Below are 27,159 nucleotides of genomic sequence, written 5' to 3' on the forward strand. Positions count from 1 at the left end.
ACAGTGCCATGCACCAAGAGAGAGGCCTGTTCTACCTGTCTGTCTGCCTGTATTATTAATGCATGTACAGGTAGTGTTCGTTCTGACACAGCTGGACATTCACTGCAGGCACAGTATTCTACATTTAGCTCTGCTCTGTTTGTGCCTTTAGCCAGCATTGCTGACATTTTACTCAACTGAATCAGTGCATCAGTACAGCCGCAGCCCCAGCCCAGTGACAGGTCACACGTGCATTATCGTGCACAAACACATTATGATGATCAGTTTAATTTTGACTATAATTCTTCCACATTTCTTTTCTTTTTTACACAGTTAATTATTCCTTATGTGTGAAGAGTTACCATGATTCATGGGTGGGGGCGAGTGGGCACGAGAGATCCAGCGGGAGCTAAATGAAAACGTCAGCGGTGTGAATGTTTTTCACAGTTTCAGGGGAAGAGAAGGGAACTGCGACTTGCAGTAAATGTTCAGCTTTAGTACCATGAGGAGGAAAGAGTATAAAGAACTTCAACACTATAGATTTAATCAATCATTAAAAAAAACACATAATGGGAACAATGGCTTTAAATAACATGAAGCCACTAGCATTAATAAGAAAAGTAAAGTAGAAGGTACAGCTATCCAGGACGCATTTGAGAATATCATGAATTTGCCTCAAGGGGCTTCACAATCTGTACAGCATATGACACCCTCTATCCTTAGAACCTCATTTTGGGTAAGGAAACACTCCCCAAAAACCTTTTAACGGAATAAAAATCAAATAAAAGCCTTTCTCTTATTGTTTCTAATTCTAGCGCTTGAAGCAGATCAGCTTATTTGATTAAGTTGATGTACTTGCACGATTGTTGCAATTTGTGGGTTGTATCCACATGGTTGAATTCATGTGTCGCTTTGGATAAAAGTGAAATAAATGTAATGTAAAAAAATGAAAGAAACCTCAGGAAGAGCAACAGAGGAGGGATCCCTTTTCCAATATACTCACAAAGCATGGTCACAATGAACAACCAACATCTGGATGTCTGATGTTAGCCCCACTAGCATGGTCAGTTTTACTGCTCAGTGGCTGAGCAGTTGAAGCGAGCTATTTTGCACACGGCAAAAACAATAGCAATTGCTTGAGTGTTGTGATAAGGCATATTTATTGTAGTGTAGCATTTGGATAAAAACCTCCAGCATCCAGATGTTACTCATTCCTTGTGGGACTTCCCTGACGTCTCTGTGTCCAGGATCAGGACTTTGAGAGGCTAACAAGCACAAACATAACAGATGCTGGGTCACTCTCTCTCTCTCTCTCTCTCTCTCTCTCTCTCTCTCTCTCTCTCACTCTCTCTCTCCCCCATGAACTAAACCACACATTTCCTCTCTTTCCTGCCAGCGATAGTTAAACTGTTAGATCTGGTGTGTAATTGAGTGTTTACCACACATCACTGGCTCCATAAAGCATGCTAAATACAAGCTGGCAACCCTCTCTGAACCCTAAATATATTTCTGTAATGTTTTTGTAAAACCATGGCATGTATATTTCTCTCAGGAAGTTCATCTCTCTCTCTGAACTCAGATGTTTAAGACACAAAGTGTGTTGGACAAAGAATACTGATAGGATTATTTTTATCATCGCACGATCAAAACACAAATATGATAAAACATTGTGTTCAGGCAGAATTTCTTAACATTTGTGTATTTCCCCCAAATGGCAACCTTTTGTAATCATGCTCTCTGGTCACAGGTTTGATTCCTACATGGAATCCTCCAGTGTTTTTCAAAAAATGGTTCTGGATCATTTTGGAGAACGACACACTTCAGCTGTAATCTCTATCACTGTCAGTTCTGGTGTATTCTCAAGTTATCATCAGAAGGAATTTGGGGTTAAGTGTCTTGCCAAAGGACACTTCAACATATCGACAGGACGAATGGGGGACATTAAACTACCAACCCTGTGATCGGTGGATGACCTGCTCTACCTCTTGAGCCACAGCTACCCATGAATTAAATTCAGACTAATTGGAACCAACTTGTTACAGTAGGTACAACCCATGGACAAAGTTCTTCACATATTTCTAGTGAACCAGGGATTACACAGGATTCACCAGGTTGTCAAATACAGACACTTTGCCATGCCCCTCAGCGTCTCATATAGATGTGCAGGGTACCTTTTAGTGTCCACATCAGCAACTTTCTCTTTATGACGTTGTTTAAAGAATGAGAAACTCTACACCTGGAGGTTGTGGGGTGGGAAGATGGCTTAAACAACACAGGACTTTAACCCAGGAGACTGCTGTTTGTGAACATTAAGCTATTTAGTTTTAAGTTATGTTATGCGTGTCATTGTGGGTCACATGATTTGCGGTGTGATTTATGTGACGTAATAATCATTTTTCCTAAACCAGGGTGACCATTTCACAATGCGTTGTGGCAGCCCAGTGTCTTATACAGGTGTTAAACGGTGTGTGTCTGCATGAGACAAGGGGGCGTGACAAAGCTTTGTTATTTGATGAGCTTGGATGAGAACGGGTTGGAATCCCTTATGGATTTTTTAGCCCCTATATTGGTTTGTGGATGTGACATTTCAAAACAAAATGCTCTTTCATGCCAAAAAGATGAATCTTCACACTGTCAATGTGGAATGATAAAATGAGACTAAATTTACCAAGAAGGAGACCATAGCTCATATCTTGTGGTTTTTTGTATCTGATCCAAGAGGATTATACCCCAAATGAATCAGATGAACACAACATGACATGCAGCAGTCTGGACTTACATGTATGTGTTGCTCCAGGACTCATGAATTATGGTTATTGCAGGGATCAAATCTGTAACCTTCTGACAACTGCCAGTATTTGTTGGTCAGCGTTTTTCCTTGTGACCGATGTGGATCAGTGACCTGTGTGTCTTCTCAAAGATTCCCCACTTACACTAGCTGGTTTGTTTCTTCATCTAAAAGGCTCATTAAACTGGAAAGGATCATTATTTGCTCAGCTAATTTATGCATCACTAAAATGGCAGACTCAGCCGTGAACAAACACAAGGTTAAATGTGAACTGACTGATTGTTTGTACCAGTCTGTTAATTACATGAGATGAAAGGCAAGACTATCATGTCCTGTTTCTTCCTGTTCCAGTTAGTTAGTTATTTAGCCAGTTTAATTCTCTTTGTGTCTGTGGCAGCTGTTAGACAAATAGGCTACAACCACAAGAAAAAAGACATTACAGTTAAAGAGTAATATTTGACACCAAAGTGCTCCACAACCAAAAATCAAGAATTATGTACAAAATGTAAGGGATTTGTTTAACTGAGCTATACTGGAAGGATTTCTGGTTCCACAAAGTCAGTATAGAATAAAGCAGAAAGTTAGAATACTCTCCACAAATGAGCATGAACCAGTGTATGTCTGTCGTCTTCAAATGTTAAAGCTTCTGTGTTAAGAATTATTGTTGTGATCCTCTCCTGGAAATGACACCTGTATACCCATGATGGTTTTTCATCAATTACTGTCCCACGATATTTATTATAATTTACAACTTCAGTACATTCATCATTAACAGCTACTGGTTAGTGTGTGCTTCTACTCGCTCTAAACTCAAAGATAGTTTTTCTAACTGTGTGTGTAAATGAAATATTTCAACATTTTGGCAATTCTCTTGCCGAGAGTTAACTTAACTAAAAGTATAGACTGGGACTACTAGTAGATGAGTCTTTGAACTGTTCCCCTGCTCATGGGGCGCTGTTCATGTGACAGCCCCATCACTCCACCATCTCTCTCCCTGTTGTATGTCCACAAGTGCATGAAGTGTGTATTTCAGCCTGTGTGTTTCAATTTCCCCTAGGGGATCAATAAAGTATATCTTCTTCTTCTTCTTCTTCTTGTTTTCAGTCTTTGTGCTAAGCTAAGCTAACTGTCTGCTGACCAAACCTGCATATTGACCATGCAGACATAAGAGTGGTATCTTCATCAAACGCTTTGCAACAGTGAATAAGTGTGTTTCCTAAACTGCTGAACTACTGCTTAACAACAAGACAGATATTTAATAGTGAAATGATAGTTCTGAGTTAGAAAGAGACAGAACCATGTCTGGTCAGCTCTGTTGAGACGGACACAAACACAGCCAGCTGTTCCCAGAGATGAGGACCTCCAATATGGCCACCAGACAGTAAATTATGTCACATGAAAGCCCTTTATTCACTACTTACCTCTCTACATCCCACCTGAGCCAGTTCAGACAGGCCAGTCTGTCTCCCCCCTCTACTTACGGCCTTACATGATTATACCACATTATTATCCTCGTGGTACCCTCTGTGTGTCCCGCCGTGCTAAGCTCTGTTCAGACATACCACCTGTAATTAACCCTTCTGTTTATTGTCCTACATTATTACACACAGCCTGTGCAGAGCTGCTCCTGGTTTCAGCCTGCACAAGTATGGCTGTCATGGTGAACACCTGTCCAGGTGAGTTGGAAATCAGTGCATGGTGTCTGAGGTTTAAAGACACACCTGCTGGCCTGGAACCAGCAGAAAGTGCAGGACTGTGCCGTTGCTTCATCCCTCACACACTCTGGGACTCTGTGTCTGAACTGTATTCACAGCAGCATTACGACTACCAAGTGGATCTGGAAGTCATTCTGCTAAAGGAAATGAATTTCCCCACAAAATCTCGGAGGAGATCATATGCTTCAGTTACAGCTTTGTTTTGATTCTGTAAACCTCATATTGATTTGTCAATGAAGCGAAACTGTTGCATTGTAAAAACCCTCACAATGAACACACGGTTTTATTATTCATATTCTTATTTGTTCATTCTCCAACTTTTAAAGCCATTAAACTTTAAGTCCCGTCTTTGAAATGTGCATCAGTGTTCTCATGCAGTTTTTGTGGGCTGAGTTGTTAGAACTATAAAATAAAGTATAGGCCTGGCATATCCACGTCCACTGTTGTTGAGGAGCACAATAAAGCATTTAGTTTGTTAGAAAACTGTACTGTTGTGTTATTTGCTTTGGGCTATGTTACAACAAGCCAGGGTACTCTTATTGCTATTTTATTTATCAAGCAAATTTAGCCATTAGGCCATGTTAGCTATTCCCCGGGTCAAAGCTAAAGACCAGGGGTGACAGGGCGTTTGCTGTTAGGACTCCAAACTTCTGGAAAAACCTATTTGAGGACCTTAGACTCCAAATTAATTTCCCTCTTTCAAGATTCGCTTTTACTTTTTCAGAATTATTTTATCTGTTGCTTATTTTAACTGTCCTTTTATGAGTAGTTTTATCCATTTTCTTATCCATTTATTTTAACTGTTCAATTCATTGACTGTGATTTTGTGTTCATTCTCCTGCTCTATTTTATTTGTCCCTTGTAACAGTAGTTTTAGAATGATGCTAAATAGATAGTTATTATTTATTATCATTCAATCTGCTGGCATGTGAGAAACAAAATGTTTTAATGCATAATGTCAAAAAATGTCACATTAGATCCTCTGCTGAAAAAAATCAAATAACAATTATTATAAATAATAAAAGAGACCAAGAGTCTACAGCCATGCTCACAATGACAATGCACCATCCTAGTTTAGTGTGTTAGCATGCTAACATTTTGCTAATTATCACAAAACACAAAGTACAGCTGAGGCTGATGTGAATGTCGTTAGTGGGTATTTTATTTGCAGCTATTTGATTATAAACCAACTGGAATTTTGACATGATGATGGCGCTGCATGAACCGTTGGGGGCGTTATTACACTTCATTTTGAGGGGACCGTGAATGTCTGTACCAAAGTCGAGATATTTCAGTCCAGTCCAGAGGTAAAGAACCAACCGACCATTCAAACATTGCCATCCTTGGAGCCATGCCGATAGCGTGGCTGAAAATACTTTCAGTTTAAGGATGCCCCTCACTGCAGGCTTTTGCGCTTCAGTCAGGGTTTTCTACAATATATTTTTATTTTATTTATTTATTTATTGAAGACATTTAAGTTCATTACCTAAAGGATTTCTGGCCATTTTGCTGATTGGAGTCTTTCACCTCCTTGACCTCAGTTTTGATAGTTGATGCTATGACCAAACTATGTTCTGACAGACATTGGTTTCAATCACATATTTATCCCCTCTCTGTCTCCCCTATTTTCTGGTCAAAGTGACCCAAAACAACAACAGCAGTAGTCTTCCCAGAAAGAGAGATTGTAGCATAGTTGGAGATCAGATCTGATTTATGTAACCAGACCTGATTAACAGCAGAGAGGAAAGGAAACTCACTGAAATAAATTCACAAAACTATCCAAAGTAGTGACATGTTTGTATTTGTCAAAGATATAGACGTGTGAAGAAGATTACAGACTGGATCTGTAGATCTTACACTCTAAAAAGGAATTCAGTGGACATATTACCATAACTTCATAAAATGTAGTTGATTAGATAAACCTTTTACGTTGTAAACATTATTGCAATAACCTGTGTTGACATAAATAATGTAAATAAACCCGTTGAAACAAGTTAATTTTAGAAGCCTAATCAACCAAAAAACTGTGTTTTTATGCTACCAATTATTTACATTAAAAATACATTTGATTGTAGAGGAAAAGCTATTTCCCCTAAATCAATGTAGTACATTTGTTGAACATAATTTCATCAGAAGTTGTCATAATTCAAAAAGATTGATGCAAACTGCATACACTGATTTTTTTTGTTTTGTTGTTGAGCTAAAACATTTGTTTTTTTTATCATATTATCACATTTTTATATATACATATTATTATATGATATGATATACAAATTTGGATACAGATCCATAAACTTGTATACCACTGGATCTTTCCAGATACGGGTCCTTTTTGTCCAGTGAGTGTTGGTACAGTTTAAGCAGCAGTGTGCACACAGCTCATGTCTCAAGCTCATGTTTTTTTATTGGAATCACCAGCCAACAGATTGATTGACTTTTCTGTCCCAAACCTTTTAAAGCCTCAGCAACAATTTACAAGACGAGGGCTGCTACACTCTTCTGATCAAATAACAAGTACGAGGCCCGAACAAACAGGAAGGCACATGCATTTAAACACAAATTCATGCCTGAATGCACACATCACCAAGTTTAAAGAAGACGTATACCTCTATGTAGTCATCGGAATCTTCATCTCTCTCTGATTCTCTGTCTCAAACACACACACACACACACACACACACACACACACACACACACACACACAGCAATTTCAATCTTTTAATCATTTTATTACTTCAGTGGAAGGTTTGTGTTTTGATTGTAAAACTCCATCAGCCCAGAGAACTACTACAATTAATCAGCGGTATCTCACTAATATGAATCAGGTCAGAGAGAATATTTTATTCTACTGAGTGAACATCGCAGATTTATTATAAAAGTGACATTTAACAGTATGTTTGTTTCTGTATCTGTAACTGGATTTTCGATCAAAGTGCACTTTTACCAATTACAGTAAATTACAGCATGTTACTGTACATTTACGTGAATGGAAACAGAAAAAATATATATATTATGGTATTTAAAACGTTGCATTTTGTTTGCTGTTTTAATATACAGACAACAGAAACTTGAACTTATATATGATCAGTTGAAAAATGTTGGTTTGAGGTTTGTGATTTTCCAGTTCAGCAACAAAGTTCAACAAATCACAAACTGCTGAGAACAGTATTTTGAAATACTGTTGGAACAATATTCAGTGTGACTTTTCATTTTTAGCCTAGTTGCAATTATTACCTAAAAAATATTTTATTTCATTAAATTATAAATCAGTTGTCGATCATTTTGCCAAATAAATAAACATATATTGTACTGGGCACCATTACATTTTTTAGGGACTTACCTAAGGATACTGGACTGATGCATTAGTTCATACATGGTTGCTGTGAACTGACTGATTTAGATGTCAGAGAATCCCACTTCAGTTTCACTTTTTCATAAATGAACATGACAGCTCTTACAATAAATGTTATCACAGCATTACATTAGTTTGACACTTATGATTGTCTTCAAATATGGTGAAAGGTCTGAACTTAATACATGAATAGAGCGTGATTCGAGCAGTGGAAATATCCCAGGGCAATGAAAGCATACTGTGTATTTCCCATAAATGTGTCTGTTGGTGCTCTACACGTCATGCAGAATGCCAGTGGCGTACACAGGCTGTTTGAGGGGCAGGGGCGGAAAAAAAGGCACCAGCGTGCAGAACGTTTTGATGTATTTATAGTGAAACATCTTAGTCAGGGTTAGGATTAACACCCTAGAGGGCCTTTTTTTTGTGTGCAAACACTGGGGCACTGGTGGGTGTGAATTTGCACTAACCACCTCTGTTGCAAAGATTTGGAGAAACAAGCACTCGTGCATGCTGCATTAGCCTACACATTTTTGCATGAATCATTTCAAACTCTCTGAAGTACGACCAAAAGTAAACACAGAAAGAAGCCGCCTGGAATGATCGTGGCTAGCTTATTGCTTGAAGTTGAAAAGTTCAGTAAAATGCATCACGATCTGCTGTCAGTCACCAGATTTTTATTTTAGCTCTTTCATTGTAGTTATGAAATGCTGTCGTTTGTACTTTTGATTATTGTTTCCCTAGAGTCATGGATTCAACACTTGCTGTCTTCAAGGTCCAGTGTGTAATGTTTAGGGGGGTCTGTTTAGGAGAGAAATGGAATATAATAGTAATAGTTAGGTTTTCGTATTAGTGGATAATCACCTTAATAGTTGTTGTTCTTTGCCCTTATACATATATTTATTCATTCATTCATTAATTCATTGGCTTTTATTATATATTGGATAAAGCAGGTAGATTTGAACTGTGTTGGCTCTTTATTTGTACATTTAATATCTTATCAAAAAGGACAATTCATGACGTCCTGACACAGTAAAACATCATCTCCCTTTTCCAGCTGGTGTGAGTGCAAATGGTGTCTGTTTACTTTCAGTCAGTAGCCAAAATGGACAAAACCTGGACAAACATTGTGCTATGCTAATGTGTTTTACACCAACAGTTAGATGAACCCCTTAAACCATTAATGTACAGTCAGAACCACAAAATGACAGAAAATGTAGCCACCAGATTTCCCATCCACACTATTTAACTGTCTTCCATGTGACTAGCTACTTTAGTTAATGCTCCTATAAAAGTAACGTCAGTACTGGAAATAAATTATCATAAAGAACATTGTTGAATGGAACCCTTTAAATGTAGAAACATCTATTAGACAGCTATGTAGAGAAAAACAAGTAAAAATCTAAATAATCATCCATCCTTTCAATAAAATGTTATCTTTTTTGGTTCCTTTGGTTGCAGCATTGTCTCTCTGTGGCTCTGGGTGTGGTGCAAGACAAAGCCTGCCTCTGTTCACTAGAGTTTTATGGCTGTTTAACTTAATGGCTGATCACTTAACGTTAACGTTAACAGAGCAAAGGTCGGCAAATTGAAAAAAATGGAACATCAGACACATTATTTTAAACCTTCAAGTAATTGTTCCTAAAGAATCTGTCACATATCAGGATTATTTTTCAGTGAGTGATGGCACAGAGACATCAGGCACAATTTCCCTTTGATACAGGTGACATGATGAATCTCATTATCTCTAGTTAAGAACCAGGCAAGTCTGAGATCTCGTGTGTTAGTACAGCAGGAGTTGGGACATGGTTAGCCTAGCTTAGCATAAAGATGGGAAGCAAGGGACAACAACTAGCCCAGCTCCGAGGTTCAGAAATATGCCTACCAGCAACACTAACTCATTAACTGAACTCTACATTATTTTGCTTCTTGTTTGTTGGATCCATAAATGAACAGAAATGTAAGAACAATGTTTTGTGGTTTTGGCGGGGGGGGGTTCTCTGTGGATATCCTGGCACAGTGATCTTGTGTTGCTTGTTGTCAGGGTTGCCAGTTTGCAACCATTGTACCTGTACAGGGATTAAAACCAAAACCAGTGCTCAATGACTGAAACTGACAACCCTTGCTATAGCCGGAGACACTGTACTGAAGTTCTGTGTGGATGGATAAACTGTTGCTCAAAATAGTTCCAAAATGCATTTCCACAAAATTTTAGTTTTTACATTTCTGATCATGTATGGATTAAACAAACAAGAGCTTTTGAGGTGTTGATAGGAGTATTTTTCTACTTTGGACACAACCAGGCTAGCTAATTCCCCTTGCTTCCAGTCATTATGCTAAGCTAAGCTAACCACATCTTGACTCCAGCTCTGAGCTTACAGTAACACACAAACATGAGATTGATATCTATTGAGATTTTCCCGTCAGAAAGAAAACGAAGAAGTGCTTCTCCCAAAATATTGAACCATTCCTTTAGGTAGAGGCTAGTAGTAAAGGCTACACTTATGCACTTTCAGTTATGCTTTTCGACAGGGTTGTGAGGATTTATTCCACATTTTGTTTTTTTAACACAAATTCCTGTCCATTTTGTATATAAATGCATTCTAACATGATCATACGACACAAGTGATGGCCACAACCACTCTGCCTCTAGTTTCCTGGGAATTGAATGTGCTATCTCAGCTTACCATGATAGCCATTTAATGTGTCAGTGAATGCAACTTAAAACTTTAAAGTTGTACAAATAAATTAAAGCAGTAGTCATTAGTGTTACAGCAGAGAAAACAATGGAAACCAACTCCAAAACCATAATATGTACATTAAATCTTCATTCGGTGCAATTGTGCTTTTACACAGGCTGACTTCAAAATGCCCCATTGGGTTTCTTTTTTCTTCATCTTCTCTCTTCACCTAATCTGAATCACATCAAACAAACACACTGCCACAAACTAATATGTGCGTACTTCTTGTGGCTATGGTTGAAAATCAGCTGAGATCCTGGCATTTATCGCCAACATCTACTCCCTTTTCCTGGATTAATACAGCAGGGATTTTTTCATGTAATGAGGACTACCAAATATACTGGAACTTTTCCATTTAGACGTAACATAAGTTGTGGGAGGATGTGCCAAAAAACAGAGATCAAACTACCGTATGGCTACATTTGTGGTATTTGAAGAAGAGAACAAAACATTTGACTATTTTCAGAATTTTTTGCTATAGTCATAGTTTTGGTAATAAATTCCAGTTCCCAGAGAAAAAGAGAAATTATTCCCAAAAAGTTATCATGAAAAAAACCTTTAAAACTAGTTTACACTGAAAAATGCAATACCAATTAGTGGCTTTGTGTGAAACCCTGATGATACCGATTTCTGCAGTAAGTCTACTGTGGTTTTAAAATTTGTTTGAAAGTTTGCAGCAAGGTGAGAAGTTGAACCACTGGACATCAGCAAAAACAAACATTTTAGCATTAAGTTGATCTTTAAGGATTGTTAAGGAGTGTTCAGACTGAATGCAAAGCATTTTGCGAGCGGACACTAACAGACATAAACTGGCTGTAGGTGGCACAAACTGAACAGAAGTGGCATCTATGAGTGAAAACTTTGTGCTAGTAACAAAGTCTGTATGACTCCTCTTTATGAATGCACATAAAAGACTGAGCTGCTGACATTTCAGACAGTATATTGGCTGTTTGGGGCGAATAAACATAGACCGTACCAACAGTCTAGTGGTCAAAGTCATGAAAATAAAGCAAGACAAATGTTTGCTTGGTGCTAAATCTGAATGCATCTTCAGGCTGGCCCTGTGCTCCAAATGAATTTGGCAGGTTGGCACAGACACAATGTTTGGCATGCAACATAAAAGGTTTGTAATAATTGTCTTCCAAAACACTGTCATGTAATAAATGTTTGTCATGTGATTGGTTTGGTTGTTTTAGATAGACCCTTTGTATTGTGTGTTTTCACTTCCTGTTTTGAGGGGATTTTAAGTCTTGTCTGTTAATTAGAGTTATACAGTATAGTGAAACTCTTTAGCGTATTGCCTTTGTGATTTGGCAAGCACCACCATGTAGATCACAGGGAGTATACAGCTATTTGCTTGCAGCAGCTTATTTGACAGCAGTTTGACAGGCTTGAAGATTGTCCGTCTGGTGTTACACCATCTCTTCCCTCCGCTCCAGACCAGCAGGCTGGATGCTAGCTTTAGGACTACGGGGCTGGCTCAGTCCCAGTGCCTCCCCTCTGGCTTTGAGCAGTTGTTCTGGTCCCCAGTGCAGGCACAGGGGGCAGGGGCATGAGGCGGGATGGTGCATGATGCTGGTGGAGGGGTAGAGGGCTGCTGTGGTTGGAGGCAGCCCCCCATGTCTGTTGTGGTAGTGGGAGAGGCGGAGAGCATCCAGGGTCCTCATGGGCGCGCTGTAGCGACTGTGAGCTGAGGATGGCGAGGAGAGAGCCAAGGGGTAGTGGTGGTGGAGGGGGAGGTGCGGCAGGTGGGGAGGGATGAAGGGGTACGGCAAGGCGGAGGAAGGAGAGGCGCGGCCCATCAGCAGCGCCCCCAGTGGGTCGACGAGGGGGTGAGGCCATGGCAAGGAGTGTCTCTGCCGTTTGTCCTTCATCCTTCTGTTCTGGAACCACACCTGGAGAGAGGGAAGGAGGGAAGGAGGGAAGGAACAAAGGAGCAGGATTAGGAAAGAATGAAGACACAAAGGAGACAAAGTTGATGGCCTGCTCAGCAATTGCATTGCAATAACTGCAGAACTTGCCTGAGAATCATCATGTTTTTAAGTTTTTTTTCACAATCAAAGTAATCCAGTGATAGTTGTGTATACATCCATGGGCACACTGCAAACAGGACCTGCTAACAACTAATTCGGCATAGTTTTAATGGTGCACATTTGCCATAATGTGAACAAATATAGGCTAAATAAATGGCAACATTATGCTACATGTTTACATCTCCCAAAGGCCCCAAATTATGGGAACTGTATAGTTCTAAAACTTAAAGCACGATTATTTAACAAAATCAATAAATATCATTTTTGGGGGTTGCAGTTATCTTCATTTTATCTGAGGGTGGCCAACAGTGTCAGAGACTTTGAAAACCCCTAGTGCAGCGCAACACAATATATCAGGGAGGATGGATTGGTGTGCAAAATGTTAGACTAACACTTTCCATAAAACTACCCAGATAGTTTTAGATGACTAAAATTTATAAAATATTAATAATAGGGGTGGCAGATCTGAACATGACTACTATATGAATCACATTTGAAATTATAGTTCCTTTTTGAAGGCACTGACATATGAGCTATTAGTATTTTGTAATTAAGCCAAAAGATAAACTGTTACATTTACGTTGATAATAATACATTTAGCAGTAGGATATTGTAATGTCTTTATTCTGAGTAATTCTAACTCTAACTACCAAAAGACTGTGGACTAACAGGCTGGTTGTTATGATTCTATATTCATATTTTTTTAATATTATATTTTTATATTATTAAGATTCAAATATACTAAGTGAGATTTAGACCATTTATTTGTTGAAAATTGTGATATGAGTAAATTAAGACCAGTAAGACAGTCACAATGTTGGAAATTTGATCAATTTGGTTCTTTATCAAAATGGAGTTTAAACTTAAGATTCATTCTATTTCCATCCTGATAAACACTCAATTTATTCATGAATTAAATCAAAATCCTTTTCCCATAAACACGTAATAATAAACATCAACCTGCTTGTGGCGGTAGAGGAAAAGTAAAAGGCTCCTGGGAACAACAATGTGTGTCAGATCTGTTTTTTCCACATTTCATTTTTCTAATTTCCACATTAAAATCCTCAGAAAAACATCTACTCTTTCTAGACCATTAAAAATCCCAGAATCTCTGAATATGCAAATGTTGTTAATTTCTAAAGTTTTCCTGCCAGGCACAAGATGTCTCCTACTTCACTGTAAAGTCCATTCTCAGTGGATGAGCACTGGTGGTTTCAAGTTTATACATCACACTGTATAAGTTGCATACTGGACCAGGACTGACTTCCTAAATATCTGTGATGTAAGAAATCATGCTGGTAGGCCCCGCCCCTTAAAATCAGTTGTTCAGGAAGCACAGAGAAACTTTCCACTTTCAGCAGATGAATGTGAAAACATCCTTCTAGTGTCAAACTGTGCACATACAGCATTCTGCACAATGAAGATCAAACAGCGCACTGTAGGAACAAGACATATTTTTGAATGGAGGGGCACTTTAAATATTTTAATTGCATGCTCTCCAGATTACATACCATGTTTCATTTCATTTTCTCTAGTTAACTCCTGCTTTTCTCTGCTGCAGCACTAACTTCTTAAAACTTTAAAGCAGAGACGGACCAGTTGCCTGTGTGTCTGTCTGTCCAGTCCTCAACTATTTTACCAGCTCATAGAATCTCCCGGAAGGCTGTGCTTCTAAAACGTCAGGTGGCAGCGTTTACAAGGCCTCGCCTCGCATTCCTGCTCTTTCATAAAAGACCCTCCAGTAGCTGGCAGAAAGGTGGGCGCATTTACTGCGTATTAAAGCGGCTGCACTGGGCCAGTGGGCCTCTGCGTCAAATGTTAGACACTGCTAAACCTGTCACTACTCAATCTGGCATGTTGATTGAAATGACAAGTAAGAGTAGGGATAATGAAAACCTCACATTAATGGGAAATGTTGTCGTTTGGGTGAGTAGCTGTCTCAGATTTTTTGCTTCCCGTTTTGACCTGCTTGGCTTTATTTTTTTGGCTGTGTCTAAGACAACAGACATAAAGCCTGTAAATCAGTGAAGGAGTTAGTAGGTTGGGGGTTGTTCTGAGACCTAGTTGAGAAACGATATCGCTAAAGTGTGGTAGGTATGGAGCTGGAGGGCCATTAGCTTAGCTTAGCATAAAGACTGAAAGCAGGGGTTAACTACACCTACACCTCTGAAACTCAATGCTAACGTTGCATGTTGTTTATTTAATCCAGACAGAAATATAAAAATGATCATTTATGTTTTTAACCAGAGATTCTTCACTGAAGTTCCAGCACACAACTTCCCCATAAAACCACAACTTATATGAGAAACCAGATACAACATGTTGGAGAAATTGACATGCATTTATTTACTTTTTGCAACAGGTTAGATGAGGCCATAAATACCACTCTCATATCTGCACAGTAGAGGTGTAGCTGGAGCCAGCAGTCGGTTAGCTTAGCTTAGCACAAAGACTGGCTCTGTCCAAAAGAAACATAATCTGTCCACCAACACCTCACGCTCTCAGCTCTCAAGCTCACTAATAAATATTTTATTTGTTTTTTTGCTTAATCTGTATAAAAACGACAATTTGCTGTTTTACAGGTGGGACAATTTTCTTGCCGGGACCACTTGTCAGGAAAAGAGAAAAGACTCAAGAGCTTTTTCTTAAATCCTCCGTCTCTCGGGTTTTTGGGCTCCTTCCACTTTTGTCTCCAAACTGAATGTCAGTTTTTAATAGAAATTTTACCTGGACAACAATATGGAAAATGACTCGACACCATGCACATGGACAGACCAACCTTTCATTGCATCACCACAGCTACACCCACTTAAGGTGCTGATTATTTTCAACGTGAATGTGACGGCCATTGGCAGCTGCAAGAAGCAGGACAGCTGCCGCTCTTGTGAATGTGTTTGTTTCATTTCATGCTGCTGGTTTTACTGGTAGGCTTGTTGGAGCTACCTGGATTATACACGTCTTCACCAGCAGAGAACTAACAGATCAATGATGAAGATCAGCATTGCAGCATCGTCTGAAGTCAAAGTCAAAGTTTGAGTGTCCCGTCTAGGACATTAACCAACATTATACTAGTTAGCAAAACTTATGTCATGTCGTTTAATCTTTTCCTGTATTTTAAAGTCCCCCTCCACTCAGAAATCAGTTGTTCCTTCAGTTTGATCTTCACTGTGCAGAATGCTGTATGTGCAGAGTTTGACACTAGAAGGATGTTTTCACATTAATCTGCTGAAAGTGGAAAGTTTCTCTGTGCTCCCTGAAAGTCTGAGTTTTAAGGGGCGGGGCCTACGAGCATGATTTGTGACATCACCAATAGTTTGGAAGTCAGTCCTGGTCCAGTATGCAACTTGTACAGTGTGATGTAGAAACCTGAAGCCACCAGTGTACATCCACTGAGAATGGACTTTACAGTGATGTAGGAGACATCTTGTGTCCAGCAGGAAAACTTTAGAAATGAAAAACATTTCTAAAGTGGAAATTATACTTTTTCTTTGCAAGAAAAAAATATCAGACACACGTTATTGTTCCAAACTATAAATGTCGTTTGAGCTACAACCTGCTCTATTGAGACGTGTGATGAAATGTGTGGGGACCCTTGGCCCAAAAATGAGCTGCTAGATATCCTCAATTTTTCTTTTCAGCCAAGAACCCCTTACAATATAGAGAATATACCAGGGACTGTCTTGTGTTAATTAGAATAATTTGATGCAGCCTATTTTTTTTACACTGATATAGTCTCATGTGAAAGACCAGCAAAAGAGAAATGTATAAGAAAGATATTAGACATGTGTTAAATATTATATATATTATATATTTGCACCATTTCAACACAGAATACCCATGATGCATGCTTGACGGGAGTGAAGATGCTCAGAGTTGTAGATTTGTCAGATTAGAACATAATACATGAACTATTTTAGATTCGAAAAATTCAATATTAGTCTTTTAACTATGAAGTTTTTTGTGAAAAGGATTTAATGTATACATATATTTAGGCCTATATCTTGATAATTTAAAGGAATTCATTTCAAAACTCAGGGACCCCCTCTAGAGTGACACAGACCCACTTTAATCAGCCGATTAGATTAGGGGGTCAATAGGGGCCCCAACAGTTCCTCCCACTCTCTGTGCAGGAGTACACTGTTGTTGATGTTCTGTGTGTGGTCAGATGCAAACTTCTCCATAACATCCATTCATGAATATGATTTGACCCTCATAATATAATGTCACCGGCCCTCCGCCCCTCTGTCTGCAGTGCTGGTTAAACACAGTACCTTTATCGTTGTCTCCGGTAGGTTGAGCGCCGTGGCCAGCTCGCAGCGCCGGGGTCTGGACACGTAGCTCTCCTTGCCGTATTCCTGCTCCAACCGGGAAAGCTGCTCGCGCGTGAACGCTGTCCGGTGCCGCCGGCTCTGGTCGAGCAGAGCGCTGCGCGGGCACGGCTCCGTCTGCTCCTCTCCGCCGGGACCGTGCATGACGGCCGGCACCGGAGTCTGTCTGCCCTCTGACACTGAAAGGATGCAGATGGAGGGAGCTTAGGCACGTGGGACAGTTCTCCATAAGGCCTAATATAAAGTTCTGCCCGTTAGTGGCTTTTGTTAAACTTGAGAGAGTGGGGAAAACAAAGTGCAGATAGGTTGCAGTGCTGTATGATTATTATAAACACATTATAAATGCAGTATTGACACAAAGTTGATCGAATGTCTACAGGCCTGAAGATTGAGCCTTTACTTCTTAAACCAAATGCTGCCTTTCAACAACTTGACATTGTTCTGTTGTTACTTTTCCTGATTTGTTGAGAATTGCTTGTATTTTGTACCGATGACATGTTTGATATATTACAGTAAAAGACATTTTTCTAATATCTGTGACTGGTGTTGACATAAATAAATCCCAAATTCCCAAAAAGGTTTTATAAAGACTTTTATAACAGTTTGTACATAGGCGCTCTAACAAGGAGTTTTTTTTTTTACCTGTGAGTAACTTTGTGTCAAATGAAAATAACATATTAGTCCATGTATGAAAAAAGGCTATAACTTATAAAAGATGAAATAGTTCTGTATTTTCTGTATTATTAAGGATTTAGGGTCATTTCTATATTTTGTCCCCTTCATAAAATGTGGCACAGAGAAGAGTTAGGGTACTACTTCACTACTCTTCTACGTAATGGGGTTTAATGAGGACAGAAGAAACGAAAAAAGCACTTAAGTGAAACATGTAGCCTAGTTGATTTTGAAGTTCTTATTTACACACACAGCAGTGGAGAAGCAATGCGGAAGTAAAGCCAATGTCACAAAACACAAGGGTTAATCATAAGGACATTTTGTATTGAGGCCAGTGTATTTGCCTTTATGATAAGAAAATAAAATTGTGAGTAAGATAAACGCAGACAGTGATCTCAGATGTTATTTCTGTTCCTGTTTGTTAACTTTTGGGCAGCACTTGACAAAAGAAGCAAGAAATAAGTAAATCCTCGGGTCTCAGTGATGAACAAAGTTTGCTCTAGAGCCGCCTTTTCCATTTACTTACGCATCAGGCTGTTTCTGTGTAAATCCCCTCCTTTGTGTTTCTTTTTCTCTGCAGTCGAATATCCCTCCACTGCAAGCTGCTCCGCTCCGCTTCAGAAAGGCCGGGGAAGATGCTGCAGTCTGATAAAAAACTTCTCTCCTTGTCACTCTCTCTCTCTCTCATACACACACACACACACACACACACACACACACACACACACACACACACACAACAAACACAAACACTTCATCCAGGTCTGCTCAGACAGACAGGGAGAAGATGAGGTGTTTTTGTCCCAACACCACCCCCTACTCCTCCTCCTCCTCCTCCCCTCCTCCTCCACTACTGTCTCTGTGTTCCCCGGGGCTGCTGTCCTCTCCTCCTCTGCCCCTATCACAGACGCTCCAGACGGGCCGTGGTGTGTGCGCGTCGGCCCGGCGCGGCGCCGCGGCCCAGAGAGGTGTTAAAGGTGTTTAGGGATAAAGCCTTTGGTCTCCGTCTCGGCCTTTGTACTTTTGTTATGGAGAATTAAAGACGCGCAGGCAGAGACAGCAGCCAGACCCTCATTGTTCTCCGCCGTTTGATGTTTGGAAGTAAATCATTACAGGCCTAATGGCTCCAAATTGGTCGAGGTGGAGCACGGTGGAGGGGAATTATTAATTAAGATAATATTGTGGATATAGTTGTCGGTATTATAATAAATACGCAGTTTCATCAATTTATGTTTCATATAAACCAAGGTTATTAATATAAATTTCTTATTTCATTCTCAATAGTTTTGGTCCATTTTGAATTTCCTAATTTATTGATCATGTTCTGTATCACTGTATACGAATATTATAACTTCATGTTATATATTTTCGCGCATTTTTGAAACCTATTAATCTTAAAACATTCATTTAAAATGTATATTAAAAAGAAATATGGTACATAAATGAAGTAGGCTAAAGTATAGAGTATTTTATTTTGAAATAAATCTTTTAAAACCCTTGCAATAAAACAACATCGGTTTGGATTATTTCACCCGGTGATTTGATCGGGCGTGTAAATAATAAGCGGTTATGACAATAACTCGACTCGACAGTGCAGATTAATTGAGCTTTATATAATAACAGTGCAGTGTCAATCAAAACGCGATCCTTTAAGTGTATAGCCTCGCCTCTTGTGTAGAAACTGACCCTTGAACCTGTGTTTTGGAGCTTATTATGGCTATAATCTGCTGCTGATTGTTAATCCAGCGGCCAGATGATGATAAAGAGGACAGGCGGAGGACAGAGACAGACAGACGCCAGGTAGGGTGGAGTCACTGCTACATGCAGGAAATTTATCATTATAAAAAAAACACTATACTATATAAAAGAATCACATGCAGCCATTTGCGAGCTGTCATCAATGATATTTTTAATGTTTGAAGAGTAACACACTGCTCCTCTCTAGCTTTTAAAATAGTTTGCTCTGTTTGAATTGTTGTTTTATGACTGTTATGTGTGGTTTCCTCGGAAACCTATTTTAACCTTTATGTTGACATTACTTCTTCACTGTTTGGAGTCCTACAGACCCCACTGCTGCAGATGTAAAAATATTAATCAGAATATTTTTTTCTGTCAAAAAAACAGTCTTTACTTTCTTCTCAGCTCATTTAAACCCAATGTGTAGAGAAGTTTTTAAATCGTAATCCTTCCTTTCAACATAAACTGGGCAGCATGTTTAGAGGTGACAAAATGTGACCAATTATGAGATAAATAAATAATAAAATATAAATATGGAATTATCATTATCAAAGAAATGTATATTACCCTAGAGTCAGTTAGAGCCCAGAAAGGTAGCGCTCCCTGTTAGAGCTCTTATGAACACACTTTTTTAAAGCCTAAAAGAATTCAAGATAACCTCATTTGGGATTTGGTAGGAGTACTGTTGAGTAATAAGTCAGCACCAATATAGTGCAGATGAAAATTCCTTGTATTTAATAATATTTTACAGCTGAAGTTTCTGAGACCCCAAACCCAAGCAATGAGTCATTTTCTACAGCTGACTTTGAAACCTCAGCTTAAAATCTTGATTAAAAGCAATTCTCATAAAATCAGAAAACATTATAAAGTATCAAAATGGTAAAACAAGGTTATTATTTTTGTACAGTTTCCAATAAGCAGCAGAATGATGATTAAAGGTCCAGTGTTAGTATTTAGTGGCATCTAGCGGTGTAGTTGCAGATTGCAATCCCCTTGATTCACCCTCCTTTTCCAAGTTCTGGGCTACTGTAGAAACATGGCAGTTCAACATGGCGGACAAGGTGAACTGCAGCATTTGTCTATAAAAACAGCTCATTCAAAGGTAACAAAAAGACAACAATTTATATATTGAGCTGATTTAACACTAATAAAAACATACCTAGGAATATTATATTCCATTTCTGCCAACAGATCCTCCTCCATGTTACACACTGTTACTTAAAAAAAGTAATGTATTACTTTAATTACCTCCTGCAGAAAGTAACTTATTACTCATTACATATCTTCTGCATTACTCCACAACATTGCCTGAGATCACGTAATATGAACTACCTTTAACTCACTCAGCAAACTATGGCTTTATAGTAGCTTATTGGATGTTTAGCACTTAAGCAGTGGATCTACCTCATGAGGAGTCTCTCAAATCGAATGTCAGACAACAAGACCGCCCAGGTTGGAGAGCCTCTCCAGGGATGCACTGGACTGTGGAGCACTAGACGCCATTGCTGTGTTGAATTTTATGGATAATGTAAGGAAACAGTTCAGGATCTCTATCTGTGACTCTAACTTCAAATATTCAATGTGCATGAAAAGGCACAGTTGATTTTTTACTATCCGCCCATTCTGCTGATAATTCACAACAATAAACAATAAATAACAACACTGATTGTGTATCATAAAATAGAAAATTGTCTTAGGTTAGGAGCTCACAAACAAAATAAAGTCCAGTTCTTTTTGCACTTCCATAAAGTTTGAGGAATAACAAGAGACAGATTAACAAGACCAAGAGTCTACAGCCTTGCTAGTGCTCTGGGCCTGTAAGCTACTTGTGCTCACGTCAGCATGCTAACAAGCTTGCAGTTATAATGTTAGTGTGTTGATGTCTAATACGTAACACACTTCATCCTCTGGGACCTTCAATATCTTTACAAAATATCAGATTAATCCATCAAATAGTTTTTCAGACATTTTTTTGTCTAAATCAAAGCGATGGACAGAACGACCAACAGACTGACATTGCCCAGAGATGATGATGCAGATGCTCAGATACTCATACTTTTAGTACTGCTATGTGCAGAAGTTGTTCTCGATACATTGGATGTTGGAGCTTTTAGTCCACTGTTCAAGGATGCATCTTTAAGTAGAATGTCCCACTATTTACTTTGATTAATTATTTCTGTTTCGTACATTGTCCATAGACAAATGTCATTTTGAAGCTATTTTGTTGCCTTGTTCTCTTTTCCACCTTCTCCAAATGCCCCCAATGCATCTGCACTTTTTGTTATGAATTTAAAGTCCCCAAACCCAAGTAAGTAAACTGATCTTCATTTGCAAAGCCAATGGAGGGTTGCTGTAATATTATTGTCTCAAATATAAAAAAACAAAACATAAATGTTAGCAAGCTGTTTAAACTAGTATTGCGCCAAGTTTTTATTTTGATAAATATAAGAGAGGAATTTGTGTGGTCAGGTTGGCTAACTTCACCGAAATGTATCCTATATTTATGAAATAAATAATACACTATAGCAACAGCAGAGTGATCTTGTTTTTTACTTGGTTAAGGTTAGGGGACCTTCGTTGTCATGGTTACAATAAAAAACAAGTACTGAACGTTGTCATGGTTAAAAGAAACAAACACTGAGAGTCGGTAGGAAACAGGAGATGAACAGCAGTCACCCATCAACGCTACTTCCTCTTTTGCCCCAGACAGACGACAGTCAAAATGAATTTGGCGGTTGAAGAGCTTTGCCACTTGATCTTTTTGTTTTTGCTATTGATGCTGTCATTTTTCTTGGGAGAACAGTGTCATTCTTTGTTAAACCTCTTTAAACCCCACTGTTCTCCAAGTGGATCAGTCAGGACAAACCCATGCTGTGCCTGCAACTGAACTCAAACCAACAGGATTTTAAATTCCAGAAGAGGGCCCTAAGCTCGGACAAATGCCAAATATGTCAGGCTGAATTTTGAGGATAGGCTACGTGTATGAATTGATGGCAGTACATCTAGAATATTTGCAATTGGTAGAAGGCTGCAGCCATAAAGCATTAAGACAAGGACAGATCTAGTGGGTTGGCATAAGGTGGCAACCCCTACAAAATGCCTGGCTAACCAAGCTGCCACCAGTGTGGTGTCAAATGCTGTCAAATTTAACACATTGTTAAACATTTATTATTTAATGAGCTGTTATGGCCACATTTGAGACGAGGTGAAAGGCTTAAGTCAAATGAAAAAAGATGTCTCAATGCCACCTTAAGATATTACTATTCAATGCTTTACTAATGTGCCACAATGATGTTATAAAATATAATATCTTTATTTGGAGGGTTTTCTAAGCATATATTGATATATGCGACTATTTGCGATGAATCAACATATATTTCTGCCACCCCTTTAAGTCTCAATGACACCCTCTTGCCACCTGATTAATATTTGCATATAGATGCATATAGAGTCTTGGGTTTGAATATTTCACTCACATATAGCTTGAATGAAAAAGTGAAACAAGCTGATACAAAATATATTTAACATGGTCAGACAATGTGGAATAAGATTTTAACAACCTTGAAGCTATTAGAGGAAAAAAGGATAGCTGATTTTGTAATATACTGAAAATGTAAAAGGTCATGAATTTAGTCTCATTAGCTCAGTAAACAGTTTCCTAATGAGTTTATGGTCTCAATCCCGAGTTTCAAGTCTTCTTTCATAAAGCATGATCTTCATTTAATGAATTATGGTCCTATGGGGGTATGCTTTAGGGCGTTGCTACCTTGTGATTGACATTGTGATTGTCACTGCTGCTGCTGGGTACTCCACAAACCAGTGGGTGAAATCGCGATAGGTTGACACTTGGCTACAAGCCAGAAAGCCAATGTGATGCTAAAAAGATTCAAAGTCAATAACACTGCGTGTGGTTTACAAACGGTAAATGTAATTTGACAGTGCAACGAGACGAGATTTTCATGAACAAATGATAGTCCATGTGTAACTGTCAGCTACATCCTGAAGTTGTGAGTTGAATAGCAGATGGGATGTGGGAGAATCGCTTATACCTTAAATAATTATTACATAATCAGTAATGTGAAGGGGCAGGTGAGGGGCTTGTGTGTTACAGCTGCCATCCTGTGGGGCTCTGTGAATAAAGTAATGAAGGACTAACTCAGCGTAGTAAATAAGATATTCAGATATTTTTTAATTTTATTTGAGCTCATTAATTTAGAGCAGTGAACCGATTGTTTCACTGGAACTTCTTGGTAGGCATCCAGTATTAGGAATTAATGGACACCCTCAGCCCCTGATCCACTGTTTCTTCACTCAACGTCCAGTAGCCTGCTTTCTGTCCCTGATAAATCCAAAGTTGTTTTTCCTCTTTCTTTGTGGTAAACACTGGAACAATGTGAAAATGGCTTTTATGTGTTTTGAATTTTGGTGGTTAGAGAAACGTTCTGACCTCAGTTTGAGGTCACAGGAATAAAGGTTGGGAGGCTGTCATTTAAAGCGACGAAGTGTCCTGTTCTGTGACTGATCAAACACTCACACTCTTCTTCACCATATCCATACTTGAAGAACAATGCACATGTTGTATTACTTGTCTATGCAACATGTGTTAAACATGTGTAACTAGGCAGCACATGTTGCTATAATGTTTTGAGAGCTTACAGAAAATATGTGCGTTGTCCCCAAGTACACCCACATGCTGAATGTGTTAAAAATTGACCAATCTAAGAGGGTTTGTGCAACATATGCCAATGTCTTCACCTAAAATTCAAAAGTTCACAAGTATCGTGGAACTGATATCCTTCAGTGGCAGTGATGATTTGTAGCTTCATGCTACCTTTATTTCTTCAAGATGATGGTTAAACGGTTTATTTTCAAGGCCTGTTCTAATGTTTGTCTCATATACTTGGAGACAGACCAGTTGACATAATTGTATACACTGTGTTCACAACTTGTCCATACATCAGAGCTGAACTGTCTGCTACCAATGAAATATAACTGTTTCTTTTTTTGTTTTTGGCTTCCAACAGCCTTCATTCTGAAAAGAATACTGAATATTTAAAAACATTCATGATGTCCTTAAGTCTTGAAATAGTTAAGTGGTCAATGTGGTTCTGTAAAACCCAAGGAACAGTTGTTTCCATCTTCTGTTTTGGTGCTGACATGTTAAGGTGGTTACAGAAGGTTGATATCGGATGGATCTGCAAAAGGCCAGATTATGACTTATTTCTTTCTACAATATCTGTGCATCACAACAGTATAAGATTAGGCACATAAACTATGGTTAAAGTATGTTAAATGGTCCAGTATGCAGGATTTAGTGGCATCTAACGGTGTATTTGCAGAATGCAACTCTGTTGCTTCACCCTACCCTTCCAAGCATGATGGAGAAACTGCAGTGGCTGCGAATGCCCCTATCTAGAGCCAGTGGGATTTGTCCCTTCTGGGCTGCAGTAGAAACACAGTGGACTCCATGGAAGGCAAGCCGCAGTGTCTGTTTATAGTAGGTTACTAGAACACAACATATTTCTCCACAACAGGAACTTAACTACCTGTCACTTGGAGCTTCTCATAATCTCAATACCTGTAAGGCTTAAGTGATAGGTTTTGCCTTGTGTCTCCAATGTTAAATCTGTAACGATACATTCAGATACATTAATGAGGCAAAACCAGGATAAACATTGTAATTTCATGCACTTTTTGGTAGGCGATTGAAGCATCTCCTTTCCATTAAGGACCAGTGTTAAGCTTCTCAGTGTTCCAATTTCCTGATGTTGAAAACTTCTGCACCAAAGCTGATTATTTGCAATATCCCATTGCTGTGCAAAATGACACATACTGTATGATTGTGTTTTGATCAGATGCTACTTTTTGGCAAGATGACATTGTTTGTCAGTAGAAATGGTCATTAAAAAAAAAGAACGAGAAATAAAAATAAATCAATTCTGGTCTAGTTTTAAGCACAAAAACAAATTCTTCAATGTAAGGGAAAAACTATGGTCAAAAGAAACCAAAGTTGACTGCTGGTAGGAAATAGTAGGCACCTACAGCGTTGCTTCTGATAGATATAGACCACTAGAGGTCAGGTACAAAGGTACTAGTAGGTGATTTCAGGCATTTTAAGAAATGACAAATGCTTGTTTTTTCCTTGTAGGGGCAGTCTTAGCATCCATTAAATAAATATTTATCATATTGCACTTTACAGGTGAAGTAATTATGTTTTCGTGGAAACTATCTGGGAAACTGTCATTGGAAACTACTTGGAAAGGTGAATGGATGAACCATCTGTCTATCACCTTCTATCACGAGCAAGCTTTAACCATTCAGATGATCGAACCCTATAATGTACTCTAACACGTACCAATGCCAGTCAGGAGAAGAGCAAAAAAAAGTTTCCATCAAGAAAATCCTTGAAGTGCCATTCTTTGCTCTTCTTTCACTGAAGAAATACTATCCAGTTCTGATATAGCTGCCCACCCCAGTACTGTAGCTGCAAGTACTTTCTCACAGGATGCTGATTGGTCCGGTGCCACTATAGATGGGCCACAAACGCATAGATTGAAACCTGGCAAAATGGATTGTCACGTAATTTCATAATCTTGCGAGTCCAAATTCCTTGCAAGGTTGTAGATTACTGATGCGGTTTAAGACTGAATTTGTTGTTCTCATGGGAGAAATGTCTGGGGTTTAAAATAGTGGGTGGAAAGTTGTCTTGCTTGGGGCAGTTGGGGACAGCATTGTTTCTGATTGACTTTGATCAACCAGATTGTGTCCGGACCAGATTCTCACCAGCTGTTTTTTTTTTCACACTGTTGTTTCAGCAGCCATAAGGCAACACCTCGCCCCAAAATTGATACTAGTTATGATGGTCTGTAATTAACTGCTTACAGTGGCAAGTACTTTGTTGCACATGTGTCTCAGAAGAGCAAATCGCTCCCATTGTGGACTGCAGAGTGATGGGGGCCTTATAAGAAACACATGTCATGCAAAAGAAGGAATAAAGACACCTACTGAGCACATAGTTCTTTTAAATGAATAAATAGCTTCATTTGTGACTGTGCATACTGATGAGATTTTCTTGTTGGCTTTGATTTCCGCCTCAGCACCAGGACCTTTTCGAGATGTAATGTTTTCCATTGTTTGCTCTCTCACTCTGCCAAACCCTGTTATCCCAAAGGATTGGTAGTTTTGATCAGATGATCAAAGTACACTGTTGTATCTGTAAAACATATGGCTATTTAAATCTTATTTATTGCCAGACTCTGGTATTTTACCATCCACACTTGTGCTGAGTCTGCCCTGCACACTTACTGAATGATTCAGATTTTGTTCATAGTTTTATTGTTGCAGTTTTGCCTTTGGTGCTTTTCCTAAATTATTCATTGACCATAATGTTCTTCCACAGACACCAGTGTGTTGCATAATTGAATTCTAACTTGAAGGGGACTTTCAAAATGACAAACTATGACAAGACGAGGCACAATTTTGCGTGCAGGTAATATACCAATTCTTCCTATTAACTTGGTGACAAAGAGTGACAAAGTCAGGGTATGGAGCAGATTGCGATGGATGGATAGGTCACACAAACACAGGACTTTCACCCAAGAAACAGAGGTTTGTGTTTTGTGTGAAACCAAAAGTCAGTGTTGACCTATTTTAACACATGCAGGTAAGAAAACTTATAAAATGTTTTTAAAAGACTGAATATAGGACTGAATATAGTAATTGTTACGTTATTGTTACCTTAAAATTAGCATGTTTTTGTTTTTCTGAGACTATCCAACTAATGAAAAGTGCATCGACCAAGGGCCTGTCCTCACGAA

The 27,159-nt window shown here is 38.8% G+C and overlaps 1 protein-coding gene across 1 annotated transcript; it reads right to left on the bottom strand.

Moving 5' to 3' along the window:
- Window positions 1-10,514: 10,514 nt before the first annotated feature.
- Window positions 10,515-18,339, bottom strand: eve1 (even-skipped-like1). Its single transcript, XM_051389206.1, has 3 exons — window positions 18,132-18,339; window positions 16,877-17,112; window positions 10,515-12,467 (listed from the first exon to the last, which is right to left on the bottom strand). The coding sequence occupies exons 1-3, from the start codon at window positions 18,133-18,135 to the stop codon at window positions 11,985-11,987; spliced, it is 723 nt and encodes a 240-aa protein (XP_051245166.1). The 5' UTR covers window positions 18,136-18,339; the 3' UTR covers window positions 10,515-11,984.
- Window positions 18,340-27,159: the final 8,820 nt, after the last annotated feature.

This window comes from Dicentrarchus labrax, unplaced genomic scaffold, assembly GCF_905237075.1.
Source record: "Dicentrarchus labrax unplaced genomic scaffold, dlabrax2021, whole genome shotgun sequence".
Taxonomy (NCBI): domain Eukaryota; kingdom Metazoa; phylum Chordata; class Actinopteri; family Moronidae; genus Dicentrarchus; species Dicentrarchus labrax.